The sequence below is a fragment of the Pituophis catenifer genome, unplaced genomic scaffold (assembly GCF_029215685.1).
Source record: "Pituophis catenifer annectens isolate HBS135680 unplaced genomic scaffold, rPitCat1.0.hap2 SCAF_2, whole genome shotgun sequence".
Lineage (NCBI taxonomy): Eukaryota > Metazoa > Chordata > Lepidosauria > Squamata > Colubridae > Pituophis > Pituophis catenifer.
This window is the reverse complement of record NW_027256882.1, coordinates 23,272,330-23,290,591: the sequence shown is the minus strand read 5'-3', so window position 1 is coordinate 23,290,591 and position 18,262 is coordinate 23,272,330. Positions and strand designations below refer to the sequence as shown.

Below are 18,262 nucleotides of genomic sequence, written 5' to 3'. Positions count from 1 at the left end.
CCAATAACAATGACCTCTCCAGCACCGCAAAAATCTGTTGAAGGACTAACAAAAACAGAAAAATCAACAATGTTACCAACTATGCAAGCAATGCAAGCAACCCTATCAATGATACAAGAGACCATGCTTTTACTACAAGAAAAGATGACAAACAATCATGCAGAATTGAAGACAGATATCCATTCCATTGATCAAAAAATGAGTGAGATTCAAGAGTCTATATATAATAATGAACAAAAGATAAAGAAGGTTGAGACCAGGGTGGAGCAGAATGAAAGGAATCTTGACTCTATCGATCAGAAGCTAATGGCACAAAATAGGGAACTAGAGGACTCCATAATTCAGCTCGAAATGGATAGGGCAGCCTTCTATTTATGCTTTCAAAATGTAGTAGAACACAAAGATGAAGATCTGGGCCAAGTAATAGTAGATTTAATAGCTGGAATATTACAACAGGACAAGGACGATATTATAAAAGAGTTGGATGAGGTCTATAGGGTGCAAACTAACTATGCTAGGAGGAATAAGCTGCCTAGAGAAGTCCATGTTAGATTTGCACGGAAGAAGGTGAAAGATATTCTATATAATATAGTAAGAGAAGATCCTGTAACCTATAAAGGAAAAGAGGTGATAATACTAAAACAGGTCCCGAAGAGAGTTCGGGAATTGAGAAGAGATTACAGGTTTCTGGCAATACAGCTAAACAAGAGGAACATCCTTTTTAGATGGACCTTACCGGAGGGGATGCTGATCACCTGGCAAGGGAAAAGAATTAAAATAGACAGCCTTATCTCCGCACAAGAATTTCTGGACCAGCTGAGGGTTGCAGAGGAAGACCTTAGCAGTAAGGACGAACTGGAAGCAACCTCTCAGGAGGAAGTAAGTGCACAGCAAGGGAAATCTAAAGAAGGAACATCAGAGGAAAAGGAGATAGAAGAGAAGGAAACCAAAGAAACCAAGGGAAAGAAACAAAGACCGCAAAGAGACGTATGAGTAAACAAGAACTAGGCAGGCCCAATAGAGAGATGGAGGGCTGGAAATTATTATCTGTTAATGTTAATGGTTTAAACAATGATAGGAAGAGAAAACATATGTTTTCGAAATTAATAAAACATAATGCTGAAATAATGTGCCTCCAAGAAGTGCACATAAAAAGAGAAGAGGGGAAATACTTAGAATTTGCGAAATTTGGAAAGACTTTCACCTCCCTAGTGGGGAAAAAAGGGGGGGAGTAGCACTATATGTTAAAAAAGGGATCACCGCTGAACTCAAATATTCCGATGTCAAAGGGAGAATATTGGCAATTGAGATTATGAGGGGAAATATCCCAATATTAGTAGTAGCTATCTATGCGCCAAATAGGAATTTGGGAGAATTCTACAAGAAATTGGGTAGTAAAATAAGTGAATTGGAATATAGAAATATTTGCATAGTTGGAGATTTCAATGGGGTAGTAAATCCGGATAAAGATTATAGGAGTGGAAAAGAGAAAAAGAATAAGAGGGAAAGGCTCCCCAAAGCCTTCTTTGACTTAGTCGATGAGTATAACTTAGTGGATCTATGGCAAGTACTACACCCGAACGAAAAGCAATTTACCTGCTACTCGAACCCCCAGAAATCCTGGTCAAGGATTGACATGATCTGGGTCAGTAGAAGCTTGGGGTTGGAAATTCATTCAGTGGAAATAACTCCAAATATATGGGCTGATCATAATCCATTAGAGATAAGGTGGAAGAGCCTACATAGGGTCAAACAGAAGAGATGGATGTTAAACACCCAAATCCTTAGAGATAAAGAGTACACTAAAAAACTCGAGGGAGAACTAAAATTGTTTTTTCTGGAAAATGAAAGCCAAGAGATCTCTCGAACGTGTGTCTGGGATACAATGAAGGCTTACTTAAGAGGGCTAGTAATATCGCATAATATTTATAGGAACAAAGAAAAAAGGAAGACACAGAAAGATTTGATAGTGCAGCTAGGAGAAGCAGAAAAGAGATTACAACGAGACCCGAGTGACGATGTAAAAAAAGAAAATTGGATGACAATAAGACACAAAATAAATCTATTGGAACAGGAAGAATTGGCATGCAAAATCAAACAATCCAAACAATATTATTTTGAAAACGCAAATAAACCAGGGAGATGGCTGACATATAAATTAAAAAAGGAGAAGGAAAAGGGGATTATACATCACCTGGAGGATCTGGAAGGAAAGTTATTAGACAAAGAGGAGGAAAAACTCGAATTTGCTAGACAATATTATGAGACTTTGTACAGGGAGGAGGAAGCCCCAATTGACAATATTAATCAATATTTGGCAAAGGAGAAGCTCCCACAGATAAAAAGAGGAAGAAAGGGAAATGCTCAACAGAGAGATTACAATGGAGAAATTAAAGGGGGTAATATCTAAATTAAAGAACAATAAATCACCAGGCCCAGATGGTCTCCCAGGAGAACTATATAAAAATCGAGAATTGGAAGAAATACTCATATCAAAACTGTTGGTAATGTGCAATGATGTCTTGTGAGGTTCCAAGATTCCAGACTTGTGGAGGGAGGCGGTATTAAAAGAAGGTACCGACTCAAAACAAATAAAAAATTATAGGCCAATCTCCCTACTTAATACAGATTACAAAATATTTATGGGAATAATCACGGGAAGGATGAAGATAATATTGAATAATTGGATCCACCCTGATCAAAATGGATTCCTTCTGGGAAGACAGATTAGAAGTAATTTGAGGGTAGTGATAGACGTTTTAGAATATTACGAAACACATTCCGAGAAAGAAATGGCATTAGTCTTCCTTGATGCCCAGAAGGCGTTTGACAATCTAAATTGGAGATTTATGATTCAGCAAATCAAAAGGATGAATTTTGGGGAAGATTTCGAGAACGCGATTACAACAATATATGATAAACAGAGAGCAAATATTATATTAAATGGAGACATGACCAAAGCCTTCCAGATTAGCAAGGGAGTAAGACAAGGCTGCCCGCTCTCACTGCTTTTATTTATACTGGCCCTGGAGGTTCTGCTAAGAAAAATCAGACAGAATAACGAGATAAGAAGATTGGAAATCAGGAATGGAACATTTAAAATTCAAGCATTCGCCGATGACGTGGCACTGATCATGGAGGAACCGTTAACAACGGGAATAAAAGTATTGGAAGAGTTAGATGAGTACGGGAAGCTATCTGGATTTAAATTGAATAAGACCAAAACTAAAATGTTAACCAAAAATATACCAGTAGGACAACAGAAAATATTAGAAGAAAATTTGGGTATTCAAATAGTTAAAAAGATAAAATACTTAGGTATTTGGATAACGGCTAGATGTTCAGCTTTAAAGGAGGACAATTATGTACCACTACTAGCTAAAATTAAGCAAGACTTGGAACGATGGGGGAAGTTACAAATATCATTGCTAGGTAGGATAGCTACCATAAAGATGACCATCTTGCCCAAACTGATATATTTATTCCAAACTACGCCAGTTAATATAGATAAAAAATACTTTTCAGATTTGAATAAGACTGTAAGGAAATTTATTTGGGGAAGGAAAAAGCCGAGGATCGCATTTCGAACATTACAGGAAAAAAGGAATAGAGGTGGATTTGGGCTCCCAGTGTGGGAGATATATCACAGAGCCGCTAACCTAGTGTGGTTAAGAGACTGGGCTACATTAGGAAATAAAAGAATTTTGCAATTGGAAGGGTACGATTTGCAGAAAGGCTGGCATGCCTATCGATGGGACAAAGGAAAAGGGGCAGGGATGTATTTCCACCGACACAAAATTAGAGATGTATTAATGAGGACTTGGAAGGAAATTAGACACAAATAAAAATCCCAAAATGGACCTCCACAATGGAGGCAATGATTTATCCAAATACGCTAAGCATGGAGAAAATGTTCACTTACCAAGATATTCTAGATGATAGCGGCAACCTTAAAACAAATGAGACCTTAAAGGAGCAAGGGATTCACATTGACTGGTGGCCCTACCTACAAATTAAATCGTGATACAGGAAGGATAAGCAGGAAGGTAGTATAGAAATGGGGACCAACAGCTTTGATTAGATATGGATGGGAGGTGAGAACAAATTACTAGCTAAACTATATTCATACTTGCTGGAATATGATAGGGAAGGAGAAATACTTAAAGATCAGATGATCGCCTGGGGGAAAAATATTGGATCGAAGATAAATTTAGACAATTGGGAAGAAGTGTGGAACAATAATCTCAAATTGACAAGAGCAGTAACATATAAGGAGAACCAGTATAAAATGCTGTATAGATGGCATTTAGCACCATTTAGGATAGCAAAAATATATCTGAACACAAGCCCAAAGTGCTGGAAGTGCGGCCATTGTCAAGGTACCTTCTACCATATGTGATGGACGTGTCCTGAAGCGAGGAAATTCTGGAAAATAATACAAAAATGGATTCAAGAAGTAATAGAGGAGGACATCAATCTGTTGCCAGAAATTTATCTCCTGGGAGTACTAAAACGGGCATATGGGAAGAAGAAGAAATACTTAATTATACATATCATCACAACTGCTAGACTGTCTTATGCAAAACATTGGAAAGAGAAAGGATGTCCAACCGAGGAACAGATAGTTGGTAAAATATTGGAATGCGCAGAAATGTGCAGGTTAACACATGTGCTAAATGAGAACGAGGAGTCGGAATTTTACACGGTATGGGATTTGTGGTACAGGTGGTTGGAAAATAAATGCAAAAGTTAACTATTAAGGGGGACAACGCTTAACTGCTTATTTAATCTATATATTTTGGTAGAATTATAATTCATAATGTAATAATCTACAACTATCCTATGCTTTAATTGTAAAATGCCTTTGTAATCTATTAGATACCACTTATATAAGCATATAGCATGATTACACGTTGCCAAACTGAAAATGTTGAATTGTAATATATTGTCTACTTAATAAAGATTAAAAAGAGAGAGAGAGAGAAAGAGAATGAACAAGAGAGAATCAGAGAGAGAGACAGAATGAAAGAGAGAATCAGAGCGAGAGAGAAGCACAATGAGAGAATCACAATGACGGAGAGTGGGGGAGAGAGAGATATGAGAGAGAGGGAATGATAGAAAATGAGAATGAGTGGGAGAGAGAGGGCGAGAGAGAGAGAGAAAGAGAGGAGGGAGAGTGCCTGAAGGACCCAATCCCATCACTGGGAGTCCAGGCACTTCAGCAAGCGGCACGCTGGATTTGTATTAGTGGTCCGCGGGATTTAAAATTATGAACTTGGTGGTCCCTGAGGTCCAAAAGGTTGGGGATCCCTGCTCCAGTCCATACTGGAGAGCATCCGAGAGGGCAATTTTCTCACATGCATCGATCTGATGGAGGCATACCTCCACCTTCCTATCCTGCCATCACACTGGCACTTCCTGCAGTTCTGCTATGCAGGCTGCCATTACCAGTACTGCTGTTTGGCTTGTCCTCAGGACTTTCACAAAGATACTGGCAGCACTCTCAGCTCATCTCAGGGCAATGTCGATCCGAGTCCAGTGCTACCTGGACAACATCCTGATGCAGTCCTCCTCTCACCTTCAGGCAACGGAGGATCTGCAAACCACAATCTGGGTCCTCCAGGACCACGGATTCTCTGTCAACTTCGACAAGAGCCACCTGGCTCTGACCAATTGACTGCTACACCTGGGCGCGGTCATAGACACTATGTCATGCATAGTCTCCTTATTTCCGGAAAGACAGGCCAGTATAAAGACCTTGGTGAGGCAGATCTGAGCAGACCGAATAGTGTCCTTGGCTCTCTTCATGCAAGTTCCAGGCAAGATGGCATCCTGCATATCAATAGTTCCCTGGGCAGGCCTGCACGCCAGAACCTTACAATGGTTTCTCCTGCCATATCAAAGGTCTGGCAGGAGCAACTCGAATATCAAGGTTCAGGTTCCACCACATGTGATGCAATCCTTCCAGTGGTGGATGTCCCAGGTCATAATCAAGGACTGTACCTTCAAGGGGCCTATCCACCAGCCTCTTCGGCTGGGGCGCTCACTTCCAGTCCAGATGGCACAAGGGTACTGGACTCAGGAAGACTGAGCAACAGCATCAATTGGCTGGAGCTCAGGGCAGCCCATATAGCCCTCAGATGGTTCAACAGTCAAGAGTCAAGCCATCTCGACATAGCGTGGGGAGGGGAGTCACGGCAGATCCATCGCTGACATGGGGGAGTCCTACCAAACGAAGTCCAAGAAGCTGATTGTGGTGGCACTTTCTGGTGGTAGGAATTGCTACTGCTGACATTAGCCGTGCACTGTGGTGGAGGGAAGGTGTTAGCCCCGTGTCCGGAGGCGGCCGGTCACCCTGTGGCCGGAGCAGAGTAAGGAGGCATCCTCTACCACTGTAACAGGAGAGGGCGGCACCCGGAAGCAACATCGATTGGCTATTAACGCTCCCGGCTTATTTTGAGTTTGCATAAAGGGCGCTGGGAGGCAGCCGCTCCCAACACCAACTTTATGTTTACCATTAACGTTCGTGTGTGACTACTCCAAGAAATGAAAAGTAAACCCATTTACAACCTTGTTCTTTGCCTGCGAGTCGTGTTTTCAGTGGTGTGATTCAACTTAGTGAGCATAATACGACATAAAAAAAACGATTGCAGGTCCCCATGTCCTTGCCTTAATGGACAATGTGGCCGCCAAGGCCCATATCAACCGCCAAGGGGGCACTCCTTCCAGACCCACTCATGCAAGAGGCTGAACAACTGGGCCTTTGGGCAGAGGTGTCTCTCCATCCGGGCGGAACACATTTCCAGGATAGCAAACATACAGGTGGACTGGCTCAGCAGAGCCACAGTCAACCACTAAGAGTGGTGCCTTCATCCAGACCTGTTCAGGGACTTGTCAAGAAGATTCAGTCACCTGATCCTGGACTTATTCGTCACCCCATCAAATAGCCAGTTGCCCAGTTTTTACACCAGGTTTGCAACACTGGGGACGGAAAGGGTCAATGCACTCTATTGTTTGCAGCCCCAAGATCTACTATATACTATATTGGTGTTGTGTTCATGGCAGATTCCTCAGGACAGGATCTCCCTCAGCCAGGGGGCCCTGATCCATCCGGAACCACAATTGCGTCACCTGACCATCTGGCATTTGAACAGGGAGTTCTGAGACAGGACAATTTGTCCTCTAGAGGAATATGGACAGGATTTATGACGCAACTTGAAAAGCCTTCTGTGGCTAGTGTTTGTTGTGGCCCATCAGTGGCCTGTGCAGCTAGTAGCTGATTCCGACAGTGAGGAGGTTGGTGTGGTGTGCCAGCAGCCTGTGCAGCTGGCACTCGAGTCAGACAATGAGGCTGGAGAAGATGTGGTGCCAGAGGCAGGGATTCAGCCAGGCCCTTCAGAACCACCAGAAGCTCCCTTAAGTGAAGAGGATGAAGAGGAGGAGCCTCTTCTCGATGCCCGGTCACGCAGAGCTGCCAAAAGGCAGGAGTGGCTCCTCAGGAGGAGGTCTCCTCGAAAGTAAGGCCTGGGGCTAATTGGCCACTCCCTTAGCCTACTTAAGGAGGAACGTCAACTGAAGCAATTTACAGGGAACTTCGTTCACATACCTTCCTGTCTCGTCTTGCTTATCATCTTCCTGCAAATTGCTTCTGGACATTCTGCCAACCACAGTAAGATTTCAGTATTAATCTTTGAATTCTTGGCGGCTGTTAATGCAGTTAATTAACAGCCATTGTTGTAAAAAAACTGGTTTATTTAGTAAACTAAGGTTTGAACGACTTTGTGTGTGCTGCATTCTTTGGGGTCCGTAGCTGGGGCAGAACAGTGTTCCAAAGGTGGCATCAACCCCATGTGTCGGTGGCCCAGATTCTGGAATTCCTCCAGGAAGGGCTAGACAAGGGCCTGTCCCCCAATACCATATGCAGGCAAGTGGCAGCTTTGTCCACGGTGTTATCATGCAGGGACCTGGAGTCCCTCGCTCAACACCCAATGATGCGCACCCGATGATGCCCCTATGATGGAGGTGCAACCAATTTAAGACCTCCAGTGGTACATCAGTACCCTACATGGGACCTGCTCAAAGTCCTGCAGGCTCTCACCCCTACACCCTTCGAGCTGCTCTGTTCAGCCAGCCTGCGCTTCCTACAAAGTAGCCTTCCTCGTGGCCATCACGTTGGCCAGATTTCTGAACTAGCAGCTCTCTATAAGGAAGGACCTGTGTGTGTTCCACTAGAATAGGGTGGTCCTGTGGTTGGACTTCACCTGCAAGTACACTCCACCTGTGTGGCTGACACAGACCCCCATTGATGAAATCTGTTGAGCAGCAACATGGTCCTCTCCATCCTTGTTCATAAGGCACTACAAACTGAACGCCTTCACTTCGGCTGAAGCAGATTTCGGCAGGTGAGGCCTCCAGAGGGTGCACACAGAACTGGGGGCTGCAGACCAGACCACTGCCCACCCATAGGACAAGCCAGCTTTGGTATGCCCCATTCCTGGATTCTCTCATCAGCACACTGGAGAAGGGGTGTTGGTCTTACCTGATACATTCCTTCTCAGTGTGCTGAGAGAGAATCTTTCCAAACCCTGGAGACCATTTGGTCCTGAGTCCAGGAGTGGGCACCATTAGAGCCGAAACATGTCAAGTCTGTCACTACACCTTCATCAAAACTGGGGACCTATTCCCCTTTTTGTATCCACTCTATTCCCCTTTTTGTATCCACTCTCCAATTTTACTTCCCCCCGCCCATTTTTTTAGTTCTTTCTCCTTTGTTTTCTTATACTTCATGTTTTTCTAAAATTTAACAAAGCTTACAAACTTTTATATGATTTTAAGGATTAATCCACTATGAAAAACTGTTCTACCATCAGGGCATACTGGGGCTTTTCCCATGTGGTTTTTCTGATGTCTCACTTTTGAGAAAAATGTGATCGCACTCTATGCATCTCTATGGCTTCATTCCTGTATGGACCTTCTGATGATTTCCAAGGTTTTGTTTTTGGGTAAAACTTTTCCCACTCTCCCCACATTTATAGGGCTTCTCCCCCATATGGATTCTCTGATGAACCTGTAACTGTGTTTCTGTGAGAAAACTTTTCCCTGCTCAATCGTGTTAATGTCCAATATACAATAGGGATTCCAAGCAGGTGAACAGTATTCAAGAATTGGTCTGGCAAAGGTTGGTTTTATACGTTCTAGTTGACAATACAATACTACCAGAAGTTAACGAATCTTAATGCTTTTTTAGCGATGCTTTTACAGCGAGATCTGAGGATGAGTACTCCTAGGTCCTTGACAAAGTGAGAGTTGTCTGTGAGATCAGTACCGCCTAACTTGTAATTCGGATTCTGATTTTTTTTTTGCCAATGTGTAGGACAGAGCATTTATAAATCAAGACTTGGAGTTGCCAATTATGCGACCATTCAGACATAGTCGAGGTTGCTTTGCAGTATAGCAGCATTGTCAGTGGTATTAAATAATTTTTTGCGAAGAGGACGCAGCTGCATTTAATTTGATTGCATAGATCGTTGATGTAAAGCAGAAAGAGTGTGGGTCCTAGACACTGCCTTGGGGGACACCTGTTAACTGCTGCCGGATTTGATAGAGCCTCCCTATTTTGGCTGTTTGTTGCCTGTTGGACAGGAACGTGGCTATCCACTTGTGCAGGGATCCGGGGATGCCGTAAGAACTTACTTTTGACAGTAGTTTGTCACACACTACTGAATCAAAGGCTTTACAAAACTATGAAAATTGCATCTACTGCTTTACCCTGATCAATATGTGTGGTCCAGATGTTTTTACAGTTTAGGAGTTGCAGATTACAAGACAATTTTTTTCTAAACCCAAACTGCTTGTCAGATAGCAGGTTGTGTGTCTCTGGGTGGCCGGTGATGGATTGGTTTATAATTGATTCCATGAATTTACAGGTGACGTAACACAGGGAGATTGCTCTGTAATTTTCGACTAGACTAGGGTCCCCCTTTTTAAAGATTGGTATAACTGTGGCTAGTGACCATAGGTTGTGCAGAGAGCTGGTTTGAAAAGATACCTCATAAATTGTGCATAGTGGCTCAGCTAGGGTGGTAGCAAGCTTTTTCAAAAAGTAGGCACATGGTCCATCAGGGCCAGTAGATAGGGATGGCTTTAGGTTTTGTAGTGTCATTTCAAAATGATCTACTGTAAAATCAATATAGAGTAAATCACTACAATTTGTTATGGTGCAACTATAACCGCCCTGAGTCCGAAAGGGGAAGGGCGGTATAGAAGTTTGAATAATAAATAATAAAAAACTAGGAAGTGAGGGACAGCGGCCATTGCTGTCAACAAAGACTGAACTGATGAACGTATTGAAAAAGTTGGCCTTAACAGCATCATTGTTACATTTAGACCTTTTTAAGGATTGGATTGTTTTCGAGTCTTTAAGTTTTGCATTAACAAAATTATAGACGGCTTGGGTGGACTTCGAGTTTAACACCGCTTCCTTCTGTCTGCAATAGTGGTTGGTACATTCGACCTTTTCTGGTGGCATAAGGCTTTGTAGCGGCTTTTAAAGTTAGGTACGTAGCCAGTTTTGTCTTCTCACCAAAGAGATTTTTTCTTGGATTGCAACTTACTTATTGCTATGGGTAATTTGCTCTTTTTAGTTTTAGAAGTCATTTTTGGTACATAAAGATTAAAGACTCTATGGATTTAAGAGTAAAAAAGAGATTATAGTTGGCTTTTTTAAAGTTATAATTTGAAGTACTGTCATTATATCCCTGTTTGCAAGGACACAAATTGAGACAAAAATCTATCATGCTGTGATCACTGTTGGAAAATGGTTCTTTAACTTATAAATCATACATTGAATTTAAGTATTACAGAAGATGAGATCTAAGCAATTGTTGAGCCTAGGGTTGTCCATTACCAACTGCTCCAGCCCCAGAGTCGTAACAGCATTGTAAATGGTTACATGTACAGGTTCAGTTGTACATTTGTTTAGGATCCGATTAATAAGAGGCAAATTAAGACCACCAAGAAAGACAAGGGGGTGCAGGCAGGAATCTGCCCACGTTAGTAGTGCAGTTAACATTTGTATGACCGAGATTATAATCAGAGGCTCTATAACAAAGCAGAAAAGAAACTCTAGTATTTAGAGACAGGTCGGTCGTATTCTTCATGTTCCTGTTCTAACAACTCTCAGTTTGTCTTCTATAGGTAGGCCTCTTCTTATGACCACAAAATCTCTGTTGTTAAGTGAAATACTTGTTAAGTGAGTTTTCCACAATTTACAACCTTTGTTGCCAGAAAGAAATTGTGAATCTGGCTTCTCCCTTAACTTTGCTTGTAAAAAGGTCGTAAAAGGGGATCAGGTGACCCTGGAGCACTGCAACTGTCAGAAATGTGAGTCAGTGGTCAAGGAACTGAATTTTGATCACGTGACCATGGGGATGCTGAGAAATGGTCATAAGTGACTTTTTTCAGTGCCACTGTAACTTCGAAAGGTCACTAAATGAACTGTTTTTTGAGTTGACTACCTGTATTGACAAATTGATGGGGAGAAGCAATTCAAAGAAATGAGACAAAAAGTGTAAGACATCAGGATATTACACTGTATCCATTTATTGTGGTCTACTCTTTCTTTTCCATCAAATGCTTCTTGTGCCGAGACCCACAAAGTCGTTTTTGGGCACTGCCTATGTTTCTATTGTCGAAGCTGAACCATTAAAAAAAGCCATACCCTTCCTGTGTTAAAATCCTCTTATTTCTCAGCAACACCAACTCTTTCATCCAAAGCGATCCTAATCATCCTCTTTCTCCTTGGTCTTGAACAGTTTCAAATTAAATTCTTGGTTTTTCTCCTGCCATAGAAACTTAGATATATCTTCCTGTCATTGCTTATGTGATGCACCCATTGTCCGGATAGGTATTGTTTAAAACAGAAACATCAGTCTAGTAATATAGTCACTTTTAATTATTCTTTATATAATTCTTTATAGAAGTCCACTGCAATTGTATTTTTTTCCATCTTAACAGATCCTTTTCAATTTGATTCCATCCCTTATCACAATTATTTTGACACTGAATTTGTATTCTTTGTAACAATATCCAAATACTTTTATTTCTTCTAATCCATCTTTTCTCATCAATTCTATTTTGTCTTTCATTTTCCTGTTTTGGTCAACTTCTTTGTCTATTAGCTATTGAATTGAAAACCAGTTAATGCACTAAAATCTGTTAACGTTTCCATTAATATTTTGATTTCTTCCAAAAGGCTTTTAAAATTACCAGAAAACCATCAGCAAAGTTCTTCTTACCTCACATATTCTATCTGTTGTGCTCTAGGATAAATATTCTCTGATTCTATTTATTTCCTGGATTTGTTAATCCTTCTCAACTAAAAAGAGACTTTTGGTGGCTTGCAAGGTTTTAGCAGAAACCTTAGCTTTCCCCCTTTTTTGTCAGCACTCCTTTCTTCTGCTTTTCATTCATTTCCCTTCTTCTTTTTAAATTTTTGAATCATAGGGCTGGAAGGGAGCTACTACAGATTAACAGAGCTGTAGTCTTCTAGTCCTACTTTCCCTGCCCAAGGCAGGAGTCCTTATACGGTTCCAGACAATTTCACATGCTCTCCCACGATCTAAAAGTTTCTATTCCCCTCCCCCCTTTATGAACTCTTTAAATGACTTCTAAGGGTTGAACATTTATGAAAAACTGTTCTCCCAACAGGGCCTATTAGGGCATTTTCTATGTTATTTTTCTGATGTCTTCTTTTGAGCAAAACATTACCACACTCTATGCATCTCTATGGCTTCACTCGAGTATGGATTTTTTGATGCTTTCCAAGGTGTTGTTTTTGGGAAAAACCTTTCCCACACTCCACACACATGTATGGCTTCTCCCCTGTGTGGATTCTCTGATGAACTCGAAGCAATGTTGCCGTGAGAAAGCTTTTCCCACATTCCCCACATTTATAGGGCCTCTCTCCTGTGTGCCCCTTCTGATGTCTCCGAAGTTCAGCAGACTCCACAAATGTTTTCTCACATTCTGGGCACTGATAGGGTCTGTCTCCAGTGTGAAGTTTCTGATGTCGAATTAGGTGTTGCTTATAGACAAAACATCTCCCACATTCTGGGCATTGATAGGGTCTTTCTCCGGTGTGAAGTCTCTGATGTTGAATTAGGTGTGCCTTTCTAGCAAAACATCTCCCACATTCTGGGCACATTTCATTTTTCTGCACAGGCTTGAAAGGCTTCTCTCCTTTGTGAATCCTCTCATGCTTTCTAAGATAATATTTGCAACGAAAAGTTTTCTCACACTCCGGACATTTATATTGCTTCTCTAAGTGGCTTCTCTGATGCATCACAAGTGAATCTTTCCGGGAGAAAGATTTCTCACACACTGAGCATTTATGGCATTTCTCACCCGTATGAGTTTGGCAGTGAATTCTAAGGGATGATGAATGAGCAAATGCTTTCCCACATTCTAAACATTTGAACTTTTTTTCCCCTCTGTGAACATTCTCATGATTTCTGAGGCTTTGTATTGTACGGAAAAATGTTCCACACTCGATGCACATATAGGGCTTCACCCCTGTATGGATACTCTGATGTCGAAAAAGAGCTTCCTTAAAAGAAAAACATTTATCACAATCCTTACATTTATATAGTTTTTCTCCTGTGTGCGTCCTTTGGTGGCTCCGAAGTTTAGAAGAACTGACAAATCTTTTCTCACATTCTGGGCATTGATGAGGTCTATCCCCAGTGTGAATTCTCTGATGTTGAATTAGCTTTGACTTTTCACCAAAACGTCTCCCACATTCTGGGCATTGATAGGGTCTGTCCCCACTGTGAATTTTCTGATGTTGAATTAGGTGAGACTTTTCACCAAAAGATTTTCCACATTCTGGGCATTGATAGGGTCTTTCTCCAGTATGAATTCTCTGATGTCGAATTAGGTTTGACTTGTAGCCAAAAGATCTCCCACATTCTGGGCACTGATAGAGTCCTTCCCCAGTGTGAATTCCCTGATGTCGAATTAGGGGTGACTTACATTTATGTCGTTTTTTTCCCTTGTGTGTCCTTTGGTGTCTCCGAAGTTCAGAAGAATCCACAAATCTTTTCTCACATTCTGGGCATTGATAAGGTCTCTCCCCAGTGTGAAGTTTCTGATGTCGAATTAGGGTTGACTTTTCACCAAAACATCTCCCACATTCTGGACACTCATGGGGTCTTTCCCCAGTGTGAATTCTCTGATGTTTCAGCAGGCATGATTTGCTGGAAAAAGATTTCCCACATTCTAGACACATTTTGCTTTCCTCCTTTATGTGTGTTTTATTGTGTTTGCAAAGAGATGAGCTCCGAGTGAAACATTTTCCACACTCTAAGCATTTATAAGGACTCTGCCTTGTGTGACTTTTCTCATGTTTTCTGAATAATTGTTTATAACGGAAAGATTTCCCACACTCCAGACATTGATAAGGTTTCCCTCTGGTGTGGATTTCCTGATGTTTAAGTAGCTGTGAGTTTTGGGGAAAGCAGAGCCCACACTGCACACACTTGCAGGGCTTCTCTTCAGTTGGGCTGTTCTGAGGCCTAGAAAGATGCCGTCTCTCAGGAAATCTTCCCCAGCGCTTCCAGGATTCCTGAGATCTCTTTCCCTGGTGGATTCGTTGATGGGCTCCAAGGTCTGAGCCTTTACCAAAACGTTCCCCGCACTCTCCGCATTTGTAAGGCTTCAGTCCAGGGTGGCTCCGGAGATGTTTGGCAAAGCTCCACAATCCAGGAAAGGAGTTCCCACAAAGAAAACACAGGTGGGATCCATTCCCCATATGCAGCTTCCGGTGGATCAAAAGGAGGGACCGGTGACCAAAGGATTTCCTGCACTCGGAGCATCTGGAGAGTTTCTCCTGATTCCTCTGAGGGGACCTTTGGACAAAGTGTTCCCCCCTCTGCGTAGTTTCCAGGGGCTGCTCACTTCCAGGGCTTTCCATCATGGGAAACTCGAACAAGCAGAACTTTGGCCAAAAGGTTGGAAGATGGGCAGGAGGATGGGCTCCAGCACGAATCCAAAAACTGAGAAGATGAAACCTCTGGTCCCGGTGAGTGACCCAGATTGTGTCCTGCAAGCAGAACTTTGTCCAAAGGGTTTCTTGGTGGCACCTGCAGGATGAAGATAAAAGAAGTGAAGGATATATCTCCAAATAGCCAAAATAATAGCTGGAAGACTATATCCCCTCCCCCAGAATCAAAGCAATGCTGGGATCCCCCCTGTGGAGCTGGACTCCCATTCCCTTTTCTTAGCATGATGAGAGGGATGGCTGACAGACTCCCTGTTGCCCCCCATTTGTCTGCCTGAACTGGGGATGATCCCTGCCTTTTCCTTTTTGCCCTGTGTTCGGGACGGTGATGCTACATGAAGTGAGACAAACTGCAAAGAGCCCCCATAGGATTTATATCTGCCAGGTAGATCTACTTGTGTACAGAGTACAACTCATGTAGGTATTTAAGGACACAGTTCTTTGGGCCAGCACAGATTGAATATGTCTCCCTCCAAGAATGGCTTCCTATTGTTGCTTTATAGTTTAGGGAGGATGCAAATACATTGATTGGGGCCAGCAATGCCGTTTGAACACAATAGGGAACAAACAGGTTCCATTTAAAAAAATTGACCCTATATATGAACCTAAAGAGGAAGACCGATGGAAGCGTGTCATTTTTGGAAGAAAACAACAACTGAGAGCAATGGCTCCTCCTCCACTCCAATGAAGTCCCTCTGGAACTGAACAATCACTGTCATGTTCTCCCCCTAGAAGGGAATATGCAGTCACCCACAAAAGAGCAGCCTTCAATAGTTTCTAAAAAAGAGGCAAAACAGAGCAGATAGTCAATCTAGGCAGGTATGTTATCTCCCTGAAGCAAAAATCAAAGATGCAGCAGAAATTCTTCTCCTGCACATGGAGACCAAAGACACAACAATGAATCTGAAAAGAGCAGATGTGGTTCCCATTCTCAAGAAAGGAAGGAAAAAAAGAGACCATGGAAACTACAAACCAATCGGCCCAAACTCAATATCTGGGAAGATCCTGGAAAAGATAATAAAAACACAGATCTGCTAACATCTAGAAGCAAAGTTATAATTAAAAGCCATTATGGTTTGTTAAAAAGAGATCATGCCAAAGCAATCTTATTTTGTTCTTTGACAAAAATGGTTAGTCTAAAGTAGAGAAAAGAAGGATTGGGGGTGACATGATTGCTATTCCAGTATTTGAGAGGCTGCCAAAAAAGAAGAGGAGGTCAACCTATTCTCCAAAGCACCTGACAAGAAACAATCCATGGAAAGAAATCAAGGAGAGAAGCAACCTGGAACTAAGGAGAAACCTCCTAACAGAGAGGACAATTAATCAGTGTAACAACTGGCCTTCCGAAGTTGTGGCTGCTCCAACACTGGAGGCTTTAAAGAAACGAATGGACAGCAACCCGTCTGAAATGGTATAGGACAGTTGTCGACAACCCCTGGCTCCGGCTCTTTCGTCCCTCCGCTGTGGCTCCCTGTTGAGGGTTCCCATCACTAGCCGGCCCCACCCCTTACCTTCCCCTCCCAGTCCCCCCAAAGGAGTATTTGAGGGTGAACGCTGAGAGGCACAGATTTCTCTGCCTTCTCTGTTCCCACCCAGAGTGGAAGCGAAACAAATGGGCCAGGGTACCCCTCCTTGCTAAGGAGCCCCGCTGAGCCCGCTTGCAAACTCCGCTGAGGGCGGCTCCAAATGTTCTTGCATTCCTCCCAGCCATCGCTGCCTGCTCTGCTCTCACCAGCTAGAGGTGGGGCTCTGTGTTGCTGCCTTCCAGATGGAGAGCCACGTTTGTTTGCTTGCTGGCCGCCTCCAAGGAGGGACCTGCCCTCAGGCCATCAGGGCCCCCACCATGCAGGGAGAGAGGGAAAGGGAAGGGGATTATTTCCCCAGCAGGATCCACGTTAGAGTTGCCTTATTTTGCATGGATCTTCAATGCATGGCTTTACCTGCCACAGCCCAAGTGGTTGGATTCACACAATATGTGAAGCTGGGCAGGAGAGCATGGAGAGAAGGATGGATAGACAGACAAAAGACAGATGAGACAGTGACAGAGAAAGAGAGAGAGAGAGAGAGAGAGAGAGAGAGAGAGAGAGAGAGAGAGAGAGAGAGAGAGAGAGAGAGAGAGAGAGAGAGAGAGATACCCATTCTCTACAAAAAACACCAAGAGCCACAAAAGCTGGGTATGCATGGCTGGGGTGATGGGCTGTTTTCTACAATAAAGCAAGGTCAAGATGGCCTGCAGCCAATAAAAATGTGCATTAGATAACTCCCGAGGCGTTCATTAGCCAAGGCTTAGGAATAGGTCCCTTCCTGCCCTATTCTGAGGGATAAAACCCACCAACAAGGAGCTGCCACATCACAGCCTCCTTCAGAGCAAAACTAGGCAAATAATGTTTTTTTCAGCTTCTTCACAGCTTGGTAGAAAGAAAAGTAAACAATTGAAATACTAAAACAAAAGCAAAGAACATCAATTCTTCTCCATTTAGATGACAGGGAAAGAAAGTGGATCTTTTCTCCGTTGGGAGGAAATGAGCTCAATTCAAGCCATTTAACCCTTTTCCCCCCAATAAAGAAAACCCTCCACCCCCGATTGAAGGGAGGCGGCGGCTATTTCCTGCATGGACCCCATAATCCCCCCTGAGACCCTGGAAAGAGAAGCCCCGCCCTTTGCCCTCCGTGGGGCGGGGCTTCCTCTCCCCCCCCCTTTGCCCAGAGGCTCCCCGTCCAGCCCCGCATCCACCCGGGACCCTCCTGGCACCCCTGGCTCAGCGGGCACTCGGGGCGACCTTCCTCCGGGCAGCCCCAGGGAGAGCGGGAGCCCCACCTGCCCGGAGCGGGGCCGAGGAGCAGCCTTGCCGGACAGCCAAGAATTCGCCCAAAACGCCGCAAGTGGGGAAACCACAGAGAGGGAGGAAGAATGACAGGAGGGTCCTAGAGAGGCTCCACGGAGGCTTCTCCCCGCCTTTTCCGGCCCTGTTTCGTCCTTGGGAGTTTGTAAGACGCTCTAGCCCATCCTTCCTCTCTTCCGCTGGGAGCTGCTACAGTTTCGGGGTCCCGGTAACGCCGCTTCCCTCTCGGAGGGAGCTGGAGGAGCCGCTTCTTTCCCAGCCGGGCGGAGTCCAGAGAGGCTTCTTCCAGGATTGTTTGGGGAGGGGGGGGACTTGGACGCGGGAGAGGCTACAATTTCCCCCTTTTGTGCCCTTCGGGGCG

The 18,262-nt window shown here is 43.4% G+C and overlaps 1 protein-coding gene across 1 annotated transcript; it reads right to left on the bottom strand.

Moving 5' to 3' along the window:
• Positions 1-8,947: 8,947 nt before the first annotated feature.
• On the bottom strand, positions 8,948-15,058 carry LOC139311834 (zinc finger protein 11-like). Its single transcript, XM_070936356.1, is given in 3 exon segments — positions 8,948-9,099; positions 12,769-13,716; positions 13,798-15,058. Coding segments are annotated over 3 exon segments (2,277 nt in total). The 5' UTR covers positions 14,975-15,058.
• Between the last annotated feature and the right edge of the window lie 3,204 nt (positions 15,059-18,262).